The sequence below is a fragment of the Anser cygnoides genome, chromosome Z (assembly GCF_040182565.1).
Source record: "Anser cygnoides isolate HZ-2024a breed goose chromosome Z, Taihu_goose_T2T_genome, whole genome shotgun sequence".
Taxonomy (NCBI): Eukaryota; Metazoa; Chordata; class Aves; order Anseriformes; family Anatidae; genus Anser; species Anser cygnoides.
Genome location: NC_089912.1, coordinates 78,576,309 through 78,592,546, shown reverse-complemented (window position 1 = coordinate 78,592,546; position 16,238 = coordinate 78,576,309). Strand labels below are relative to the sequence as shown.

Genomic DNA, 16,238 nt, shown 5'->3' with positions numbered 1-16,238 from the left:
TTAGAAAGTGTGTGAAGGAATTCAGGATTCATGTGGAAGAATTCAAGATTCACTGGTTTTAGAAGTGTTGCCTCGATGCAGGCTGTTATTGTTTGACGTCGAGGATACAGGATTTCGTATTTTGGCAGGATCTGTGAACCAAAACACGCCCAGTGCTCCCAGCAGCTCCTCCCACTTTTTCCTCAGCACGGCCCCGAACCCTCCCCCGAGCCGTGCACGGTCTCCCCCGGCCCCTCTCCCTCCGTCCCGCGCAGCCCCGCCCCGCGACATCACCTCCGGGGCGGCCATTTTGGGAGGCCGGCGCTCGGTGCCGGAGGGGGCGGGCTCGGGCCCGGGCCGCAGCGGCTGCTGACAGCGCCGGGGGGGGCGCCGCAGGGCCAGGGCCGCCGCCAGCCGCGGATCGCAGCCCCCGCCATGTCGGACTTCGACAGCAACCCCTTCGCCGACCCGGACCTCAACAACCCCTTCAAGGTGAGGCACGGCACGGCCCGGCCCGGGGGGGTCCTCTCGCCGCCCCCCGGGGGTGCTGCGCGGCTCCGGGGGGCACGGGCAGCGCTTGTGGCAGCCCTGGGGACGGGGAGAGCCGCCTCGCGAGCTAGGGTCGCCCTGCTTCATCTTCAGTTCTGTTGCTGAAAGCCAATAAATTGCTTTTCAAGTGCTTTTTTAATTTATTTTTTTTTTTTTGAACCTTAAATTGCGGTGCTCGCTTGGTGTCTGCAGGTGCGCGCGTGTGTAATGCTACAATATCTCTCCTTCTATCTGGGTGACCCACATAGTTCAGCGATTCACCCTCTTTTCCCTCTCCTGCCTCCTCCCAGCCCCCATCGAGCTCACCTGCCTCTTTACGTGATTCCTGAGGTGGTTCCGAGGCGAGGCATTGCTGCCCTGCGTTTTAAAACGCTGTGTTGCGATGTACTCTTAAAGCTTTTGGTCTCTGCACTACTGACCTGGCTTACAGCTGAGAATTGTCTCCTTACTCACTGTGCTAGCTTCAGCTGTCAAGATGAGCTGACCTCCTTGCGTGCTTCTGCTTCATATCTGCCCTTTATTATTTGAATTCAGTTCGTCAGATTTCTTCAGCTACTTCAGTAATCTGACTGAACTCTTTCGTACTTTGTTTTTATATCACGCCGAGACTTAAAACGTACAAGTACTATATGTCAGTGAGTTTAGGATGTCAGCAGGAATAATTAAGCCGTTTAGAAATTGAGCTGTCACATCTCAGCTGTACTTCTGTACAAGCAGCTGCTGGAAGCATGGAGTGTTATTGTTGACTAATTTATTTGTTGTAGTCTGTCTGTCAGTTTAGTTTATATGGATATAAAATTTAGTAAAGTGTATTCATCAGGGTAGTCACCGTGTTTTCACTTCATGTTTTACAGAGTGTGTTGGCATTCTGGATGAACAGCAGCCCAGGCACTCAGGTTGCCACCAACGGTAGTTTGGACTGGCACCAACAGCTTTGAGCACTGTTCTTTAAGTACTTCCTGGCACCAAGCACCAAAAGGTGTCATTGTTCTAGAATATGTCTTCAGCAACAAAAACATGACCCTTTTCCTTGCTTTTTTGTGGAAGTGATGAAAATAATACATAGCAAACTTATTCTGTACAGATACCCAAAGTGGAAGCAGGGATGGAAACAATATAGTTGCCCTTGCATGGCTCATTGGCCCAGGTAACTTGACCTGTGCAGTGTTTTTGAGACCTAAGCTAGGGACCTACTTCAACCATACGTACAGTATAAAGACATTGCTTAAAGTGCCATAGTTTATTCCCACTTCTCTTCAGGGAGAGACTTCTGTTGTAGCTGTTAGGCAAAATCCACACTCTGTTTCTCATCTGCAATGCATCATGATAGAAGTACGCTAAAACAACTGCTCTGTAACTTGAAGCTCCCTGTTAAACATAGTTCTGGATTTCTCTTTGTCCTGGTTCCAGTTAGGACAGAGTTAATTTTTCCTCATAGTAGCTGGTAGGGTGCTATGTTTTGGATTAGGATGAGAAGAGCGCTGATAACATGCTGATGTTTTAATTGTTACAGAGCAGTGTTTACACCAGGCCAAGGACTTTTCGGCTTCTCGCTTCTTCTTCGGCCTCGCTCTCATCCTAATCCAAAACATAGCACCCTACCAGCTACTATGAGGAAAAATTAACTCTGTCCTAACTGGAACCAGGACACTCTTACTTGCAGAAGTAGTTGTTTTTTTTTTGGAAAGCTGTATGCTTTTTCTTTCTCGGAAGCTTTTTTTTTCACTTCTTTCAGTCCCTGCTACCTTGTCTCATTCCACTGCCCGCAAAAGGTAATGCTGCATACCTTTGCTTATCCACTTATTTACTTCAAGGGGCAGAAGGCCTTGTGTGTGAACCAAGCCTTGATTGTCATCTTGTTGGCATGACAACGTTGAAATTAATGTGCGTCTGGATTTCAGTTTAGCCTGACTGTGTTTTAAGATGCTTTACACATCGAACCAGTATTTCCAGATGGACCCTGACAAACCCAAGTCATGTAGTCTGAACGCTTTATTCAAATTTATTCATATTATTTGTCTGTGCTTGATAATTTTATGAATGAAGAGATTAGTTTTTTTCCTTACATTTGCAGGCACTTCCTGTGCCTGTGTAAAATCACAAACTTGTATGGCAGAGAAAGGAGGGAGGGGCATCACATGGAAGAGTTGTTGCCAAGGTTGAAGACAGATACTGCTTTCTTTTAAGTATTTTGTTTTTACTGGTTGTCTGTGGTCTACTTGTGAGGTTTCCTATGACTTTTCACATGCCTTTTGGTAAAAAGATTTCAGCAGAGGTTCTTTTTTGATGTTGAGTGGGGGAAAAAAAGTGTTGGGGGGGGAGGGCATGGACAAACATACAGTTTGCTAGTGTTTTGGGTAGTTAGTTCTTTTGGAAACATAAAAATAAATTATATTTCCGTTTTTATATCTCCTGGAAGGAAGTGAATTTGGTTTGTAAAACAGAAATTCTTGTGTCAAGTATTTGCTTGCTTAGATTGATCAGGAAACACCATTGATTTTGAGATGACGCCTATTTAACCTCTCATTTTAAAAGAGTACCACATTAAAAAGCAGAAAACCTCAAGCTGAACCCAAAGGCTGATATGCCTTTGGTATTACGGTATTCCTCTATAAATAGCTGTCCTTTGGATGGTGTACCAACCAAACCAAGAGATGTTACAATTTGAAAGACAAGGGGTAATGAAACACACAGATGCATAACATTCTAATATTAAAAAGATCATGTTACAGTTGTGCAGAAAAAAGTGCACCCATGTTCCATACAAGTGAAAATGTGATAATTCTGCTGTAGTTTGGAGTGCCAGCATTATACAGAAATATACATTTGGTGTAACCTGGAGTATCGTAAATGAGAATAGTCTAATAATGAAAACTATTTTATTTCCTTCAATGAGAAGCACTTGTCATATGTTGTGAGCATGAGTTCACACCTGACACCATTCTCACTGACAAATGGTGGAGCCCCACCTCACCCAGACAGGGTGTGCAAAGCACGTCCAGTGATGGCAGCTGTGTTCAGCCAGGAGTCAAGAGTGCCAGACAAGTCCATAGTGAGGGGACAGGCCTGAGGCCAAACCAGGAAGTCAGGTTTGCATCAGGATCAGGTCCAGCAAAAGTAACTAGGGTCATCCAACAGTCCCATGATGACCAGACAAGTCCTCAGTGATGACACAGTTTTGACTACGTAGGAGGAGCTTGAGTGCCCTTGATGTTCTGACAGTTTATTCTTGAAGAGATGAAAATGGTATGAAATAAATTTTGTTTGACAAACCATAGGTAAATTTCTAAAATCAGCTTAAACCTTTTCCAATGTGGTTGTCTCCTTGGTGTGCCTTTTTTTCCTTTTTTTTTTTTTTATGTTGTAAGATGAAGTATGGTTGTAGTCATTTATCCTGGGAGATGATACAGGTGCAAAGGTTCTGAAACTGCATTCTTGAAATCCAGTGTAAGTTTCATTTACTCTGAAACCACTGAGCAACTCAACTACTGCAAAATATGTTTTTTTAAAAGTGAATGATGCTATTACTACAAGAAGACTTTTTTTTTTTTAATTAAAGAGATTAATTTGGCAGACCTTTGTGGCCTGGCTGACAGACTGCAAAAGGTTTGTCCAATAGTCCAGATGTGGTTACTTCTGAGTGACGGTGGAGTTCAAAACTCAGTTCTGTGATGAATTCTATCACTTCATCTGGTATGATCAGAGCTCTGAACAGCTATTTGATATAATAGGAGTTATGGTAGAACTGAAAAGTAAGATATATTTGTGTTTAAATGTGAGTGGTCAAGTAAAAACTACTAAGTGATGTGGATGAGGAATACTCTGTCTTGTTCAGTTACAGTGTGGAAGCACATAATCATGAAAACACTTGAAAGTATATAATGTTAATTACGGAAGTAGTTACTTTGGGTGGGATTGGGTATCCAAACAGTAGCTAACCTCCAGCTGTTGTTCCAGAAAGAGTGGGTCTTTCATTGCTCTGTTATGACTGCCCTTCTTGTGTGGATGTCTGAAATGCTCTGATACCTAAAAATGGCATTAGACGCCTGAGTTGCCACCACTGAGGTCACAGGATTACTTGAGTCACTGCAGCTAAGTATATGTTAGAGCTTAACTTCACTACAGAGCTAGTTCCAGTGATTATTTGGATATTGCACTTAATCTGACTCACATGAGCACAAATGAATCTTCTGTCTGGTTTAGCAGGAAGTACAAGCTGAAGGTCTGATGCTGAAGGTAACAGTGAATTGATGAACGCCACCTTTTATAGCAGCAGAATCTATATAGCTTGCACCTTGCTGCTGTTGTTCAACTGAAGCTAAAATGATAGACACTTGCAGCAAGGTAGGGAAGGCCTAATCATTTTTGAAGGATCAGAACTCTAATTACTTGGTGTTGTGTGCCTATATACGTAACTTTGTTTTCATTCTTTTAGATGATTATAACATGTACCCAATTAATTTGTCTGATTTTATTGTCTGATTCCCTTCACGATTTCAAAATTTATAAATTCCTCAAAATCTTGCATAATTTAGTGCTGAAAGTCATGATGTTGAAAGTGTCCTTTAGCTGCCCTACATGGTAGATAGTTTTCAGGAGGGTACTTCAACACTTTTACTGCACCATAATCTATTAAAACCGTAACGTGTTTTAATAGTTATTAAATATCAGTTATAGCTGCATACTTTTCAAAATCTCAGTGAAGTGTTAGACAGTATTGCATTAGTATTAGTTTTGCACTATATGGAGAGGCTTCAACATTACAAAGAGAAACATGCTACACCTTTCAGAGCTGAGGATGGGGAGAGTGTTGAGAATAGCTGAGACATGATGCTTGTATTGTGTTCTTGTGGCAAGGTTTTGGTAGCAGGGAGCTGCAGGGGTGGCCTCTGTGAGCAGAGTCCCGCAGCTGCCCCGTGTTAGATAAGGGCCAGTTTCAGCCAGCTCTGAAGGGACCCACCGCTGGCCAGAGCCAAGCCAGCAAGTCATGTTGTTTGTGTGCCTCTGGGAGAGCAGATTGAAGAAAGGGAAAAAAACCTGCTATGCTACAGCAGCAGGGAGAGAGGAGTGACAACCAGTCCTGCAGCCCCCCAGGTCAGTGCAGGAGGTGCCCCAGGCAGGCAGCAGCAGTTCCCCTGCGGCCTGTGGAGAGGCCCCTGGTGGAGCAGGCTGTCCCCCTGCAGCCCACGGGTCCCACACGGAGCAGATCTCCACGCTGCAGCCCGTGGAGGAGCCCCCGGTGGAGCAGGTGGATGTGGCCTGGAGGAGGCTGCGGCCCATGGAGAGCCCCCGCAGGAGCAGGCCCCGGGCCGGAGCTGCAGCCCGTGGAGAGGAGCCCCCGCAGGAGCAGGGGGTCTGGGGGGAGCTGCCGCCCGTGGGGGACCCGTGCTGGAGCAGTTTGCTCCTGGGGGATGGACCCCGTGGTACGGAGCCGTGTGGGAGCAGTTCTTGAAGAGCTGCTGCCTGTGGGCAGCCCCCGCAGGCTCAGTTCGGGCAGGACGGCATCCCGTGGGAGGGACCCCGCGTGGAGCAGGGGCAGAGAGTGACCGTGAAGGAGCGGCGGCGGCGAAGTTCTATAGACTGACCACAAACATTGTTCCCCAGTGCTGCTCAGGGGGAGAAGGCAGAAGAGGGTGGATGGGTGTCTAGAAAGGTGTCTAGTTTGCTTTTAGTTTCTCTCTGCTCTAGTTTCTTAGTAATAAGCAATAAATTACATCCATCTCCGTATGCTGAGTCTGTTTTGCCTTTGACAGTAATTGGTCAGTGATCTCCCTACCCATATCTGAACCCTTGAGCTCTTTTTTATTGTTATTTCTCCCCACTGCTTTGAAGAGGGGGAGTGAGAGAGCAGTGTGATGGAGTTTAGCTAGCCCTCAGTGTAAAACCACCACAGTGTTGTTAGGCATCCTATGCTTCATTGCAAGGTGGGACTGCTGTGGCCTTCTTGGTTTCAGAGGTCGGGAATTTGGCTTGCTCAGTAGCTCAGAACCCTTCAGAGCTCTGCTTCTATCAGCTAAGGTGGCCTACAATGAGTACTGCTTGAGAGCCAAGTGTAAGAAACCCCAGCTGGCTACTTTTGCAGTATCCTATTTAATATTTGTGTTCTGGTGATGCTATAGTGAAAACCTCTTAATGCCATTTGGGGGGGGGGGTGGAGGAGGTAGGGGCAAAATGGCTGATCAAAGATTGAGATATTAAACTTGAAATAGTGAAAGAACTGTTCTGGTGGTTACTCAGCTTTATTAGAGGCAAAATAAAGGCCATTTCTGTACTTGCCATTAATTCCTCCAAGCGTTACCTTCTAGGCAGTTCTTTCTCATAGTAAGTGGTTTTTAATCGTAGATTAAAATGTATATTGTTGCTGCAAGGCATTAAGGCTTCCTTTATATTGTTAAATATAAACTGTTCATACTATTAATGCAAAATTAGGACAGAAAAGCATGCAAATCTCAACTAAATTGCTGTTTGTGAAATTAATGTAACTTTTTAATCTTCCTTGAGTTGACAGTGATGAAGGGAGAAATAAAGCATGAATAACCAACAATGTTTGATACTGCATCAAAACATGAATAGCTTCTTGAAGCTTGTCTGTGTGCAGCTTGTTGTGGCATGAGCAGGGAGGAAGTCTTTGGGGAGTTTCTGTTTGATTTATACTGAATCTTTACTGAACATGTGCCGATTCCAATTTTAGAGGTTTAATCTGGTTGAATGTAGACACTGTTATGGGTCTGAAAAACACTTTTCATGTGCAGGCTATATTCTTTTCCAAGTCTCAGTTCTTAATTTAAAAGCTGAGAACCAACAGTTAACAGAGGAGGAAAAAAGGCTTTGATACCCATTGCTGGACAAATATAGTTATCTTCCTATTTTGTTGTCAGAAGGTAAACTTTGTCAGAAATCTCCCCAGGAATACTCAGGAGGACACATTGAAAGCGAAGTATGTCATATAGAGAGTTTTAACTGAAACAGCAGCAGCTTTGATTGCTCTCGGGAACTCATTCCTTTATAAGGAGTGGTGTGGTTAGTGTTCTGTTTGATCAAGGTGTCAGAAAAACCTCAGGCCAATGAACATAAGTTCCAGTCATTTTTCGTTGCTTTGTTTAACTTTCTGGTGTCATCTTAGGAAGGACTCCACAGAGAGCAAGCAGGAAGTGCAGCTGTTGCTGTCAAATAAAACTGGACAAATTCTTAGCAGAATGTGTATAATTAGTTATTATTCACATTTAGAAAAGGCTAATATGTAGCGGGTATAGGAAATAATTTGTGATAATAGAGAACGTATTTTGAAATTAAAAGAGTTTATCCTTTTTGTGCAGCAAAACACAAGCTATAAGGTAATTTCATTGGGGACACAGTGATGGGAGATGGACCTAAACTATTGTGAAAGTCTATATCATACTTGAAGATAGGTGTAACTCATCAGTAGTAAATTTAGACTAAGGCTTGGAGAGGGGTTCTTATCTTTGGGATTGAAATACTGGAGCAGCCTTTCAGTAGGAGAATTACAGATAAGAAATCCTAGTTGGTAAAGATTGACTTTGCTAGATTTATAGATCTAATCTCATGATTTCCTCCCTAGCGTGGATTTACCAGTTTGGCTTTAGTCCTGCTAGACTTCCATCTTTTGCTTCTAGTCTGTATGCAGTCAATAATTTTCTGAAGATACCTTTGCTGAGCATGTTGAGTAGTTAGGAGGATAAAACTGGGACTGTATCTCTTTTGCTGTCTGGGAACCTGCCTCCAAGCATAAAAAGCAAACGGGTAAATGCATAGCTAGGTGAATGTGATTATAGGATGGTAAAAGTTGGCACAGTAAAAGCTGGATAGAGTCAGTGACTGTTAAAGCAGGTACGATGAAGTTATTTGTAAGGATCTTGAAGCAAGGGACAAAAACTATATGGTGGTAGAGCTGAAGGGTAGCCAGTGACTAATGTTTTCAAGGAAGATGATAGGATTGATATAATCAGGCTTCATCTTGAAAGGGTTTTTGTGATGAGGGGAGCTGTTTTCTCAACGTGGGTTGAAACCACTCTTGTCATTGAGAGGTCATTCTTCCTTGAACTTAAGCTGAACTAAGGCCAAAAATGAAGACTTCTAGAATTGCCTACAACAGCTTATTCTTCCCTCAGCTGTACTTAAGGAGCTACTTTACCAATGAATTGTTTTCCATATTTTCTTGTTCTGACTTCATTCACCAAAAATATTTAATCCTCTTTCAAAATCCGCTTGTGTGTTCATAGTGGATTGTTTCTCCTTAATCTTTTTTCCTTTTTTTTTCCGAAGTCTAACTAGGCATACTTCTGTCGGTTTACCTAGATATTATTTTTCATGCTATGATTCCTATGATTCCTATGTAAATTGAAAAAAATAATAAAAACCTGTCACTTGCAAATCCAGTGTTATCTGTTTTCCCAAACAACATAATTAGTATATTCTTTTGATGTAGGACACTCCTGGTAATGTGATCCGAGTCTTGAAAGATATTTAGTTGTCTTGTTTACTTGTCCTTGTCAACTGGTGTTAAGAATTACCTTGCTATCCTGTTCTTGAAGTAGTTGCCTTTCCCGCCCCTGTTCTTTTCGTAATAAAAGTATTTTATGCATTTATCCATATTGTTTCCTGCAGTTTTTCTCTGTTTTCCTCTTTTTCTCTATTTTTCCTCTATTTAGGTTATACAATTTTAATTTGAAATTCTTGTTTTCGGTTGCTGATGTGTTGTAAAACCATTGTAATCCCTATCCAAATCGGTGGTTTGAACGAGTGTTTATTAACTCTGTTTCTTGACCTCTGCAATGAAAAGTTGTTTCTACTTCCTTGGAAGCAAACCATACTGAACTAAATTAAACATTATGTGTACCTTGCTGGTTATTAACATCAATGACGTCACTCATTTAGTTCCATTAAGGGGGGCAGAAAGGAAGCTGAAGTACACCTTCTCAAAATTTTTATATTGTTGTTCAGCCTTCTTTTTTTTTTTATCAATTTGAAGGACACCTTAAGGGGTAGAGGATTCCTGGTTCTCAGCTGACCAGTTAAAAGAAATGAAAGTCACAGGTAACAATGTAAACTTTGCTGGTGGCATTGTTCAGAACATTTTCGTGCCATGTGTGCTATAAACCATCTTAGTCATGGTGGAACAATGCTGGAGCGATTCCCAGTGAACAGTATTACAAAGAGTCATTACAGATTTATCTAGTTCTTTAGTCTTTAATTTGTTAGTCTGTTCTGTATTAATGAAAACTGTTAGCTGATGACTAGTTTTGGTCTCCTAGACAACAGAGGTCTCTGTTCCCTTTAATTTGATTTATTTTTTTTTAAAGCTATAAAAACTTGCATGGAATGGATTGTTCTGCACCATTTCAGCCACATGCTCCCTGACTAAGGGTGGGGGGTGGCTCAGGCTAAATTCCTTCCTTTTTTTTTCATTAACTTGTCATTAGTTGGTTTTATATACCCTCTGTGTTTACTGGATATTCAGTTAATTTTATCTGTGCCTGAATGATGTGAGTGTAATTTGTCAACCTAGTACAGGGAAAATTCTTAACAGTTCTATAGGTGCTCTTGCCAATGTGAGACAGATGTGTTGTGGTTTTATTTGCTTTTATTTTTTTTTCTGACTTCTCCATTCTTGATGTAAATACTGGGGTGCTTCTTGACTTTCAAATAAAGTGATTCTAATCTTTGCTTTGGAGGTGGATGTTGTGGGAGAGAGACTAAAAGAAGGAGGTACAATGAAAGTTAACATGGAAAACAGTCAATTAGGTTGTGCTGATTTCTTAAAACTTTAGTCCTGTAAACTAATTCAGATCTTGAAAATGTCATCTGCAGTGTGTGACTGAGATGTCACCTGTGTGACTCTAATGCACCACCAATAGCTACGGTATCTGGCTGTGAACAGTGCACTGTTCTTAAATTCTGCTCCCTGATTGGTATGACTAACAGTTAAATAAAAGATGCCAGTTAGCTCAAGGTGCTGAACTGATAGGAGCTTCAGTGAGATAAGACTGGAGAAAGAGGTATGAAGTGAAAAGAGGGAACAAAAATCTGAGTAAGCAAGATGTATTACAGGGTTCCTTGCTGTAAGGGGCAGGGGCTGGCTGGGTGGCTTAGGAAAACTGGGCTGTGGCAAGGAGTTAGTGGAAGGGCAGGTCTGTTTTGGGGCAGAAATAGTAGTCCACCAGGTCATAGCCTTCCCAGTTTGGGATTGGACCAGGCATTGTATAGTTGCCCAGTTCAGTGGCTGACATCAGATATTTAAAGTTGGTCCCAGAAACTCCATCTTATGCATTTTCTGGGGGTAACCCAATTCTTTATCACTGAAATCATGCAGGATAAGTGATTAAGGTCTCTGGATGCTTTGTGGTTCCAGTCATACTGCTGGTTTGTATATTATCCATTGGAACCTATCTTTAGAGCTTTTTTTTCCTGTTTCTTAATATTAATGAACACAAACAGCTCAAAAAATAGTGCATTTTAACATTTTATCCAGGTAGAATATTGATTATAGAACAATAAGTTATGCCAGCTTAGATTTACTTATTCATGTAGAATATTCTGGTTCTATCTACTTTAACCACAAGGATACATGTGTCACGGAATGTACAAATTTGATAGCACTCATTTAAATGTCACTCTCTGAGAACGTCATTCTGCAGATGTTTATTGTTCATTATTCAAACCTTGATAAACTGCTGTGTTAAATCTTTTATTACTCTGCAGCAATGAGTACGGGTGTTTCACAGTATTCTCGTTGCATCTAGATGAGTTGGCATTTGCTCTGTTTTTGAAGTAAGATGCAGTGAGTGAAAGGTAAGAAGGTGCACAGTAAATCTGCATGTTCTTTGGAATGTCAGGTCTAATAATCTTTTCAGAATATTCTAAGTGTTTTGAAATGTGAAGTGTAGCTCCTGTTGGCATCAGTTCTTCACTGCATTGTAAGTGTTCGGAACAATTAACAGTCTAGCAGCTTACACTTGAGTGTCCAGACTATGAAGAGTTTCTTTCCACAGGGGCAAGTTTTCCTAGCATTGCAGATCTCAGTAAGCATAGGAGAGAAGCAGTTCTCTCCATGCTAGTACTTGCCTCTCTCACCTGAGAGATTACTTTTTTTTTTTTTCACTGTAAGCTCTGTTTTACTTCTACTTGTGTCTTCCAGCTTGTGGAAGATACCAGCCCATGAACTTCTACTGAAAGTCCAGACTGAGGTTTTATGAGAGCAGAATTTGAATGCTTCTGGCATGACAGTGTTCAATTTGTGTATTTCAATAGAACTATAATAATTTTTGCAGTTTTTTTTACGTAGTGAAACTTCTATATGGAGCTGCTGATGCTGAATGTCCTTGGGGTCATTCAGTGTTTCTTTTTCAGAGCTACTGCTAATTTTGCAAACAATGGCAGTATTTGGCAGAAGTACGGCAATTGTTAATTCAAAAGGAGAATGGACTTCTGATAGAGGGTTTTTTCTACTTACAACGTGTATTTAATTCTACAACTTATTTCTAAAACTAAAACTTTTGATGTAGTAAGCTTGTTTAGCTCAGAGTCAATTTCCTGTCATTCTTACAAGTCAACATAGAATGTCATAAGTAGTACGTGAAGAGATCTAAGAAGCTTTTTTTCGAACTCTTCCCTGAAACACTTGGAGAAGAAAGGCTTTCTTTTATCAGATATTTATTATTGTTTGCATATCCTATTTGCAAATGTAGACTGCTGTTCTGAATTTGACTTGACCACTCTTTCCTGCTTTCTGGAAATTTGCTGCTGTTGAGTGGTTGTCTCTTGGGTCTGTGATATTCCAGTTATTCAAATAATTGCATTCTTCACGGGCACAATTGGGCTGAGTTATTTGGTTAGTAATGCACCAATGAAGCACAGGAGTGCTGAAGTTTGCTTTTTAAGCAACTAACTGCTATTTGACTTTTTATGGCCACTGGTTATCTATCAATAGTTTCATACGTGTCTACACTAGAACATTTTTATGTATGGAAGAGGAAATAATTTGAGAGAATGTGCGGAAGAAATACAATTCAGAAAGCATGAATAAACATGAGAGCATTTTATTCTCTCCTAATTCACACTGTAGTTTAAAGGCTAGAATAAGTGTACTAGATCTGGCTAAGATGGAGTTACTTTTAATAGTTAACTTGTGTGGTGCTGTTTTAGTTTTATGACCAGAACACTGTTTGTAGTGTGCCAGTGTTTCAGCTGTTGCTGAACTGTGCTTGCACACCATGATGGCCTTCTCTGTTTCTCACTCTGCGTTTGCCCCTGAGAGTGGTCTGGGGTGAGCAAGAGTCTGGGAGGAGACACAGCTGGGTCGTCTGACCTTCCTTTACTAAATTGGTATTCCGTGCCATGTAATATCATGCTCAGTAATAATATGGGGAGAGGAATCCAAAATTACTATTGCTTAGAGACTGGCTGGGCATCTGTCTGCTGGTGGAAGATGGTGAGTAATTGCCCTTGTATCACTTGTGTGTTTTGTTATTCCTCTTGCTTGTGCCCACCCTGTCCCTTAATCCACTTAAACTGTCTTTATCTCAACACCCACACGTTTTAATTGTTCTACTTGCTTTTGCCCATCTGGTTCTCTTCCCCATCCCACTGGGGAGGGAGTGAGCAACTGAGAGGGTGAGCAGCTTGCTTGGGTAAGATATACCATCACAGTAAGGTGAAAGTTTTCAGATGTATAAAACTTTTTATAGTCCTGTGTTTTGAATTATGCAATTGTCTTATTTGTGTTAACTTTGTTTTAAGAAATTCATCTTTACTGATCTTATACCAGCAACTCTAGTAAATTAGTGCCCAATTCAAGTGTCAGATTTCATTTTTTCTCTTATTTATTATGATCTTTTAATTGAATGTTTCAAATGATTTGTAGTCAAATTTAAAGAGCAAATATCCCCCCCCAAGCTTTCTCTTATTTTTATTGTTCATCTGCACAATATTTTATGCCAGTCCTTCAATAAAGTATATGTGACAAGAAGATACTCCGTCAGTCTATGTAAAACCTCATGAGGTTTTAGTTTAACCAGTGCATTCAGGTCTAGGATGGAAATGGAAAATATGGCTGACTTGTTGGGGAGACTGTCACCAAGGTTGCTTTGCTGAAATCACTAACTATTGTGTAAGTCAAATGCAGGGAAGCTGATTTTTAAATGCATTTAACTTTGCTTTGTATTCATTTAAGGAGAGGTTGATTTGTGTTCAGTCAGTTTTAAAATACTGCTTTCCAGCTAAATGTGTGTTTTAGCCAAAAATGCTAGCATTTTACATAAGCAGAAAGGCTAGTTTTTATGTGTACATGTGCACATGAATACAATTAAAATATGCAACAAAGTTTTTTAGATTTTTGAAGCAATGTTCTCTTTGCCTCGAGCATTTTAATAGCTGAAGTTTTTTAATTGCCTTACATTTTAATAAATCTGTGGCTACAGCTTGTGAAATATTTGCTTTCCTTTGCTGTATTTGGTATCATGGCATTCTGGAGACATGGTGGGAATGCCCCCATGTCTGGAGTGTTGTTAAGAGAAGGATACAGGCTCTTTAGGAAGGACAGCTAGGGGAGAGGAGGAGGGGGGCTGTGTCAATGAGAAGCTGGAGTGCTGGGGATGGATGAGGAGCTGACAGAGCTTGTGGGTCTGCATTACAGGGAGGGCAGGGACAGGGGACATTGTAGTGGGGGTCTGCTACAGGCCAGCTGACCAGGAAGACCAAGCAGGTGAGGCCCTCTATAGACACACAGCAGCAGCCTCACATTCACAAGCCCTGGTTTTCATGGAGGACTTCAACCACCCTGATAGTTGGAGGGACAGCACAGCAGGGCATAGGCAATCCAGGAGGTTCCTGTTGCACTGTCATCAGTGCAATTCGAGGAGGTCCTGCATTGCACTGATGACAACTTCCTTCTTCAAGTGATAGAGGAGCCAACAAGGAGAGGTGCTGTGCTGGACCTCCTTCTCACCAACAGGGAGGGGCTGGTGGGGAATGTGAAACTCAAGGGCAGCCTTGGCTGCAGTGACCATAACACGGTGCATTTCAGGATCCTGAGGGCAGCAAGCAGGGAGCACAGTCAACTTCATTTTGGCCTCTTCAGGCATCTTCTTGGTAGAGTACCATGGGACAAAGCCCTGGAGAGAAGAGGGGCCAATGAAAGCTGGCTAATATTCAAGGATCACTGCCTGCAAACTGAGGAGCGATGCATCCCAACAAAGAGGAAGTTGGACAAAAATAACTAGGAGGCCTGCATGGGTGAACAAGGAGCTCCTAGCCAAACTCAAAAAAAAAAAAGGAGGCCTAAAGAGGGTGGAAGTGAGGACAGATAGCCTGGGAGGATTACAGAGAAGTTGTTTGGGCAGCCAGGGATCAGGTTAGGAAAGCCAAAGCCCTTTTAGAATTAAATTTGGCCAGGAATACCAAGGGCAACACCAAAGGCTTCTGTATGTACATCAGTGATAAAAGGAAGACTAGGGAAGTTGTGGGCCCTCTCTGGAAGAAAAGGGGAGACCTGTCTATCCAGGATATGGAGAAGGCTGAGGTACTCAGTGACTCTTTTTGCCTCAGTGTTCACCAGCAAGAGCACCAGCCACACAGGACTGGGAGAATGAAGAACTGCCCAGTGTAGGAGAAAATCAGGTTCAAGACCATCTCAGGAACCTGAAGGTGCACAAGTCCATGGGACCTGATCAGATGCATCTCTGGGTGCTGGATGAGCTGGCGGATGTAGTTGCTAAGTCACTGGCCATCATGTTGGAGAAGTTGTGGCAGTCCGGTGAAGTTCCCGGACTTCACATAGGAAGACTATGGAAATCATGAAAATATTTATCTGTACATATTATGAATAAGTAAATAGTGTATCTAAAGCTATTCTGTGTATTTTCTGTACATATGAAATGTTACACACTTTCCTATACTTCTGTGAACATAAATGTAATTAACCCTATAGACTAAGTGGTTTTCTTAATTAAAAAAAAAAAATCCCTCTGTTCATTCATTCTTCTATTCTGAAGATACAGAAAATCTTAAGCTGAACCACAGAAATTACGTATGTGGAACCAGGCACCATATGGAATAAGTGTAATTTTTATTCATATGAAGTTTGTCTGTTCTATGATAGCAGGTACTTCTAAAGAACCAAGGCTACCTGCTTCTACCACAGAAATGTTTAACTCCTGAAGTTGCTTAGTCCATCTAAACCTTAGAGTGTTCCTTCTTGTATAGTTCATTGGAGGAAAAAATTGTACATTCTTCTTAATTTTACCAGTTTAGGTAGAAGCTCAACCAGAGGTACTTTTTGGCATTGTGGGGCATTGTTTCCTCAGCTTCACTTTTTGAAATGCTTTCCATATTCACAAAGGTTTTGGAGGGACTCCTGGGTAGGGAATACCAAAAGTTAAAGCAAGTTCGTTCTTCTGTAGTGGTCTTTGTTGGGTGTATAGTTGTGAAGAACAGTGGTCAAAATAGCAGCATACAGTTTTTTTCCCTTCTCTGTTGAGAACTTTCTTCCTTATAAATGTGTAATAGATGGAGTTTGTGTGTTAATCTAGACTTTTAAGAAGCTTGGGGTGGAATGATGCCATTTCAGGCACAGAGGAAGAGGTGGATATTTACAGACTTTCTTGATGAAACAAACCTTTTTTTTTTTTTTTAAGATTAAAGCAAAAGCTGAGTTTTCTATGATATAATGATTTCAGTGTTGGCTGGTTGCTTAT

At 41.7% G+C, this 16,238-nt stretch overlaps 1 protein-coding gene across 1 annotated transcript in view; it reads left to right on the top strand.

Annotated features, from left to right (window-relative positions):
- Window positions 1–283: 283 nt before the first annotated feature.
- SCAMP1 (secretory carrier membrane protein 1) overlaps window positions 284–16,238 on the top strand; it is a 38,540-nt gene continuing 22,585 nt past the window's right edge. The window contains exon 1 of the mRNA XM_048055028.2: window positions 284–471. Coding sequence (XP_047910985.1) covers window positions 415–471 — 57 coding nt within the window. The 5' untranslated portion in view covers window positions 284–414. The remainder of the gene's footprint in view (window positions 472–16,238) is intronic.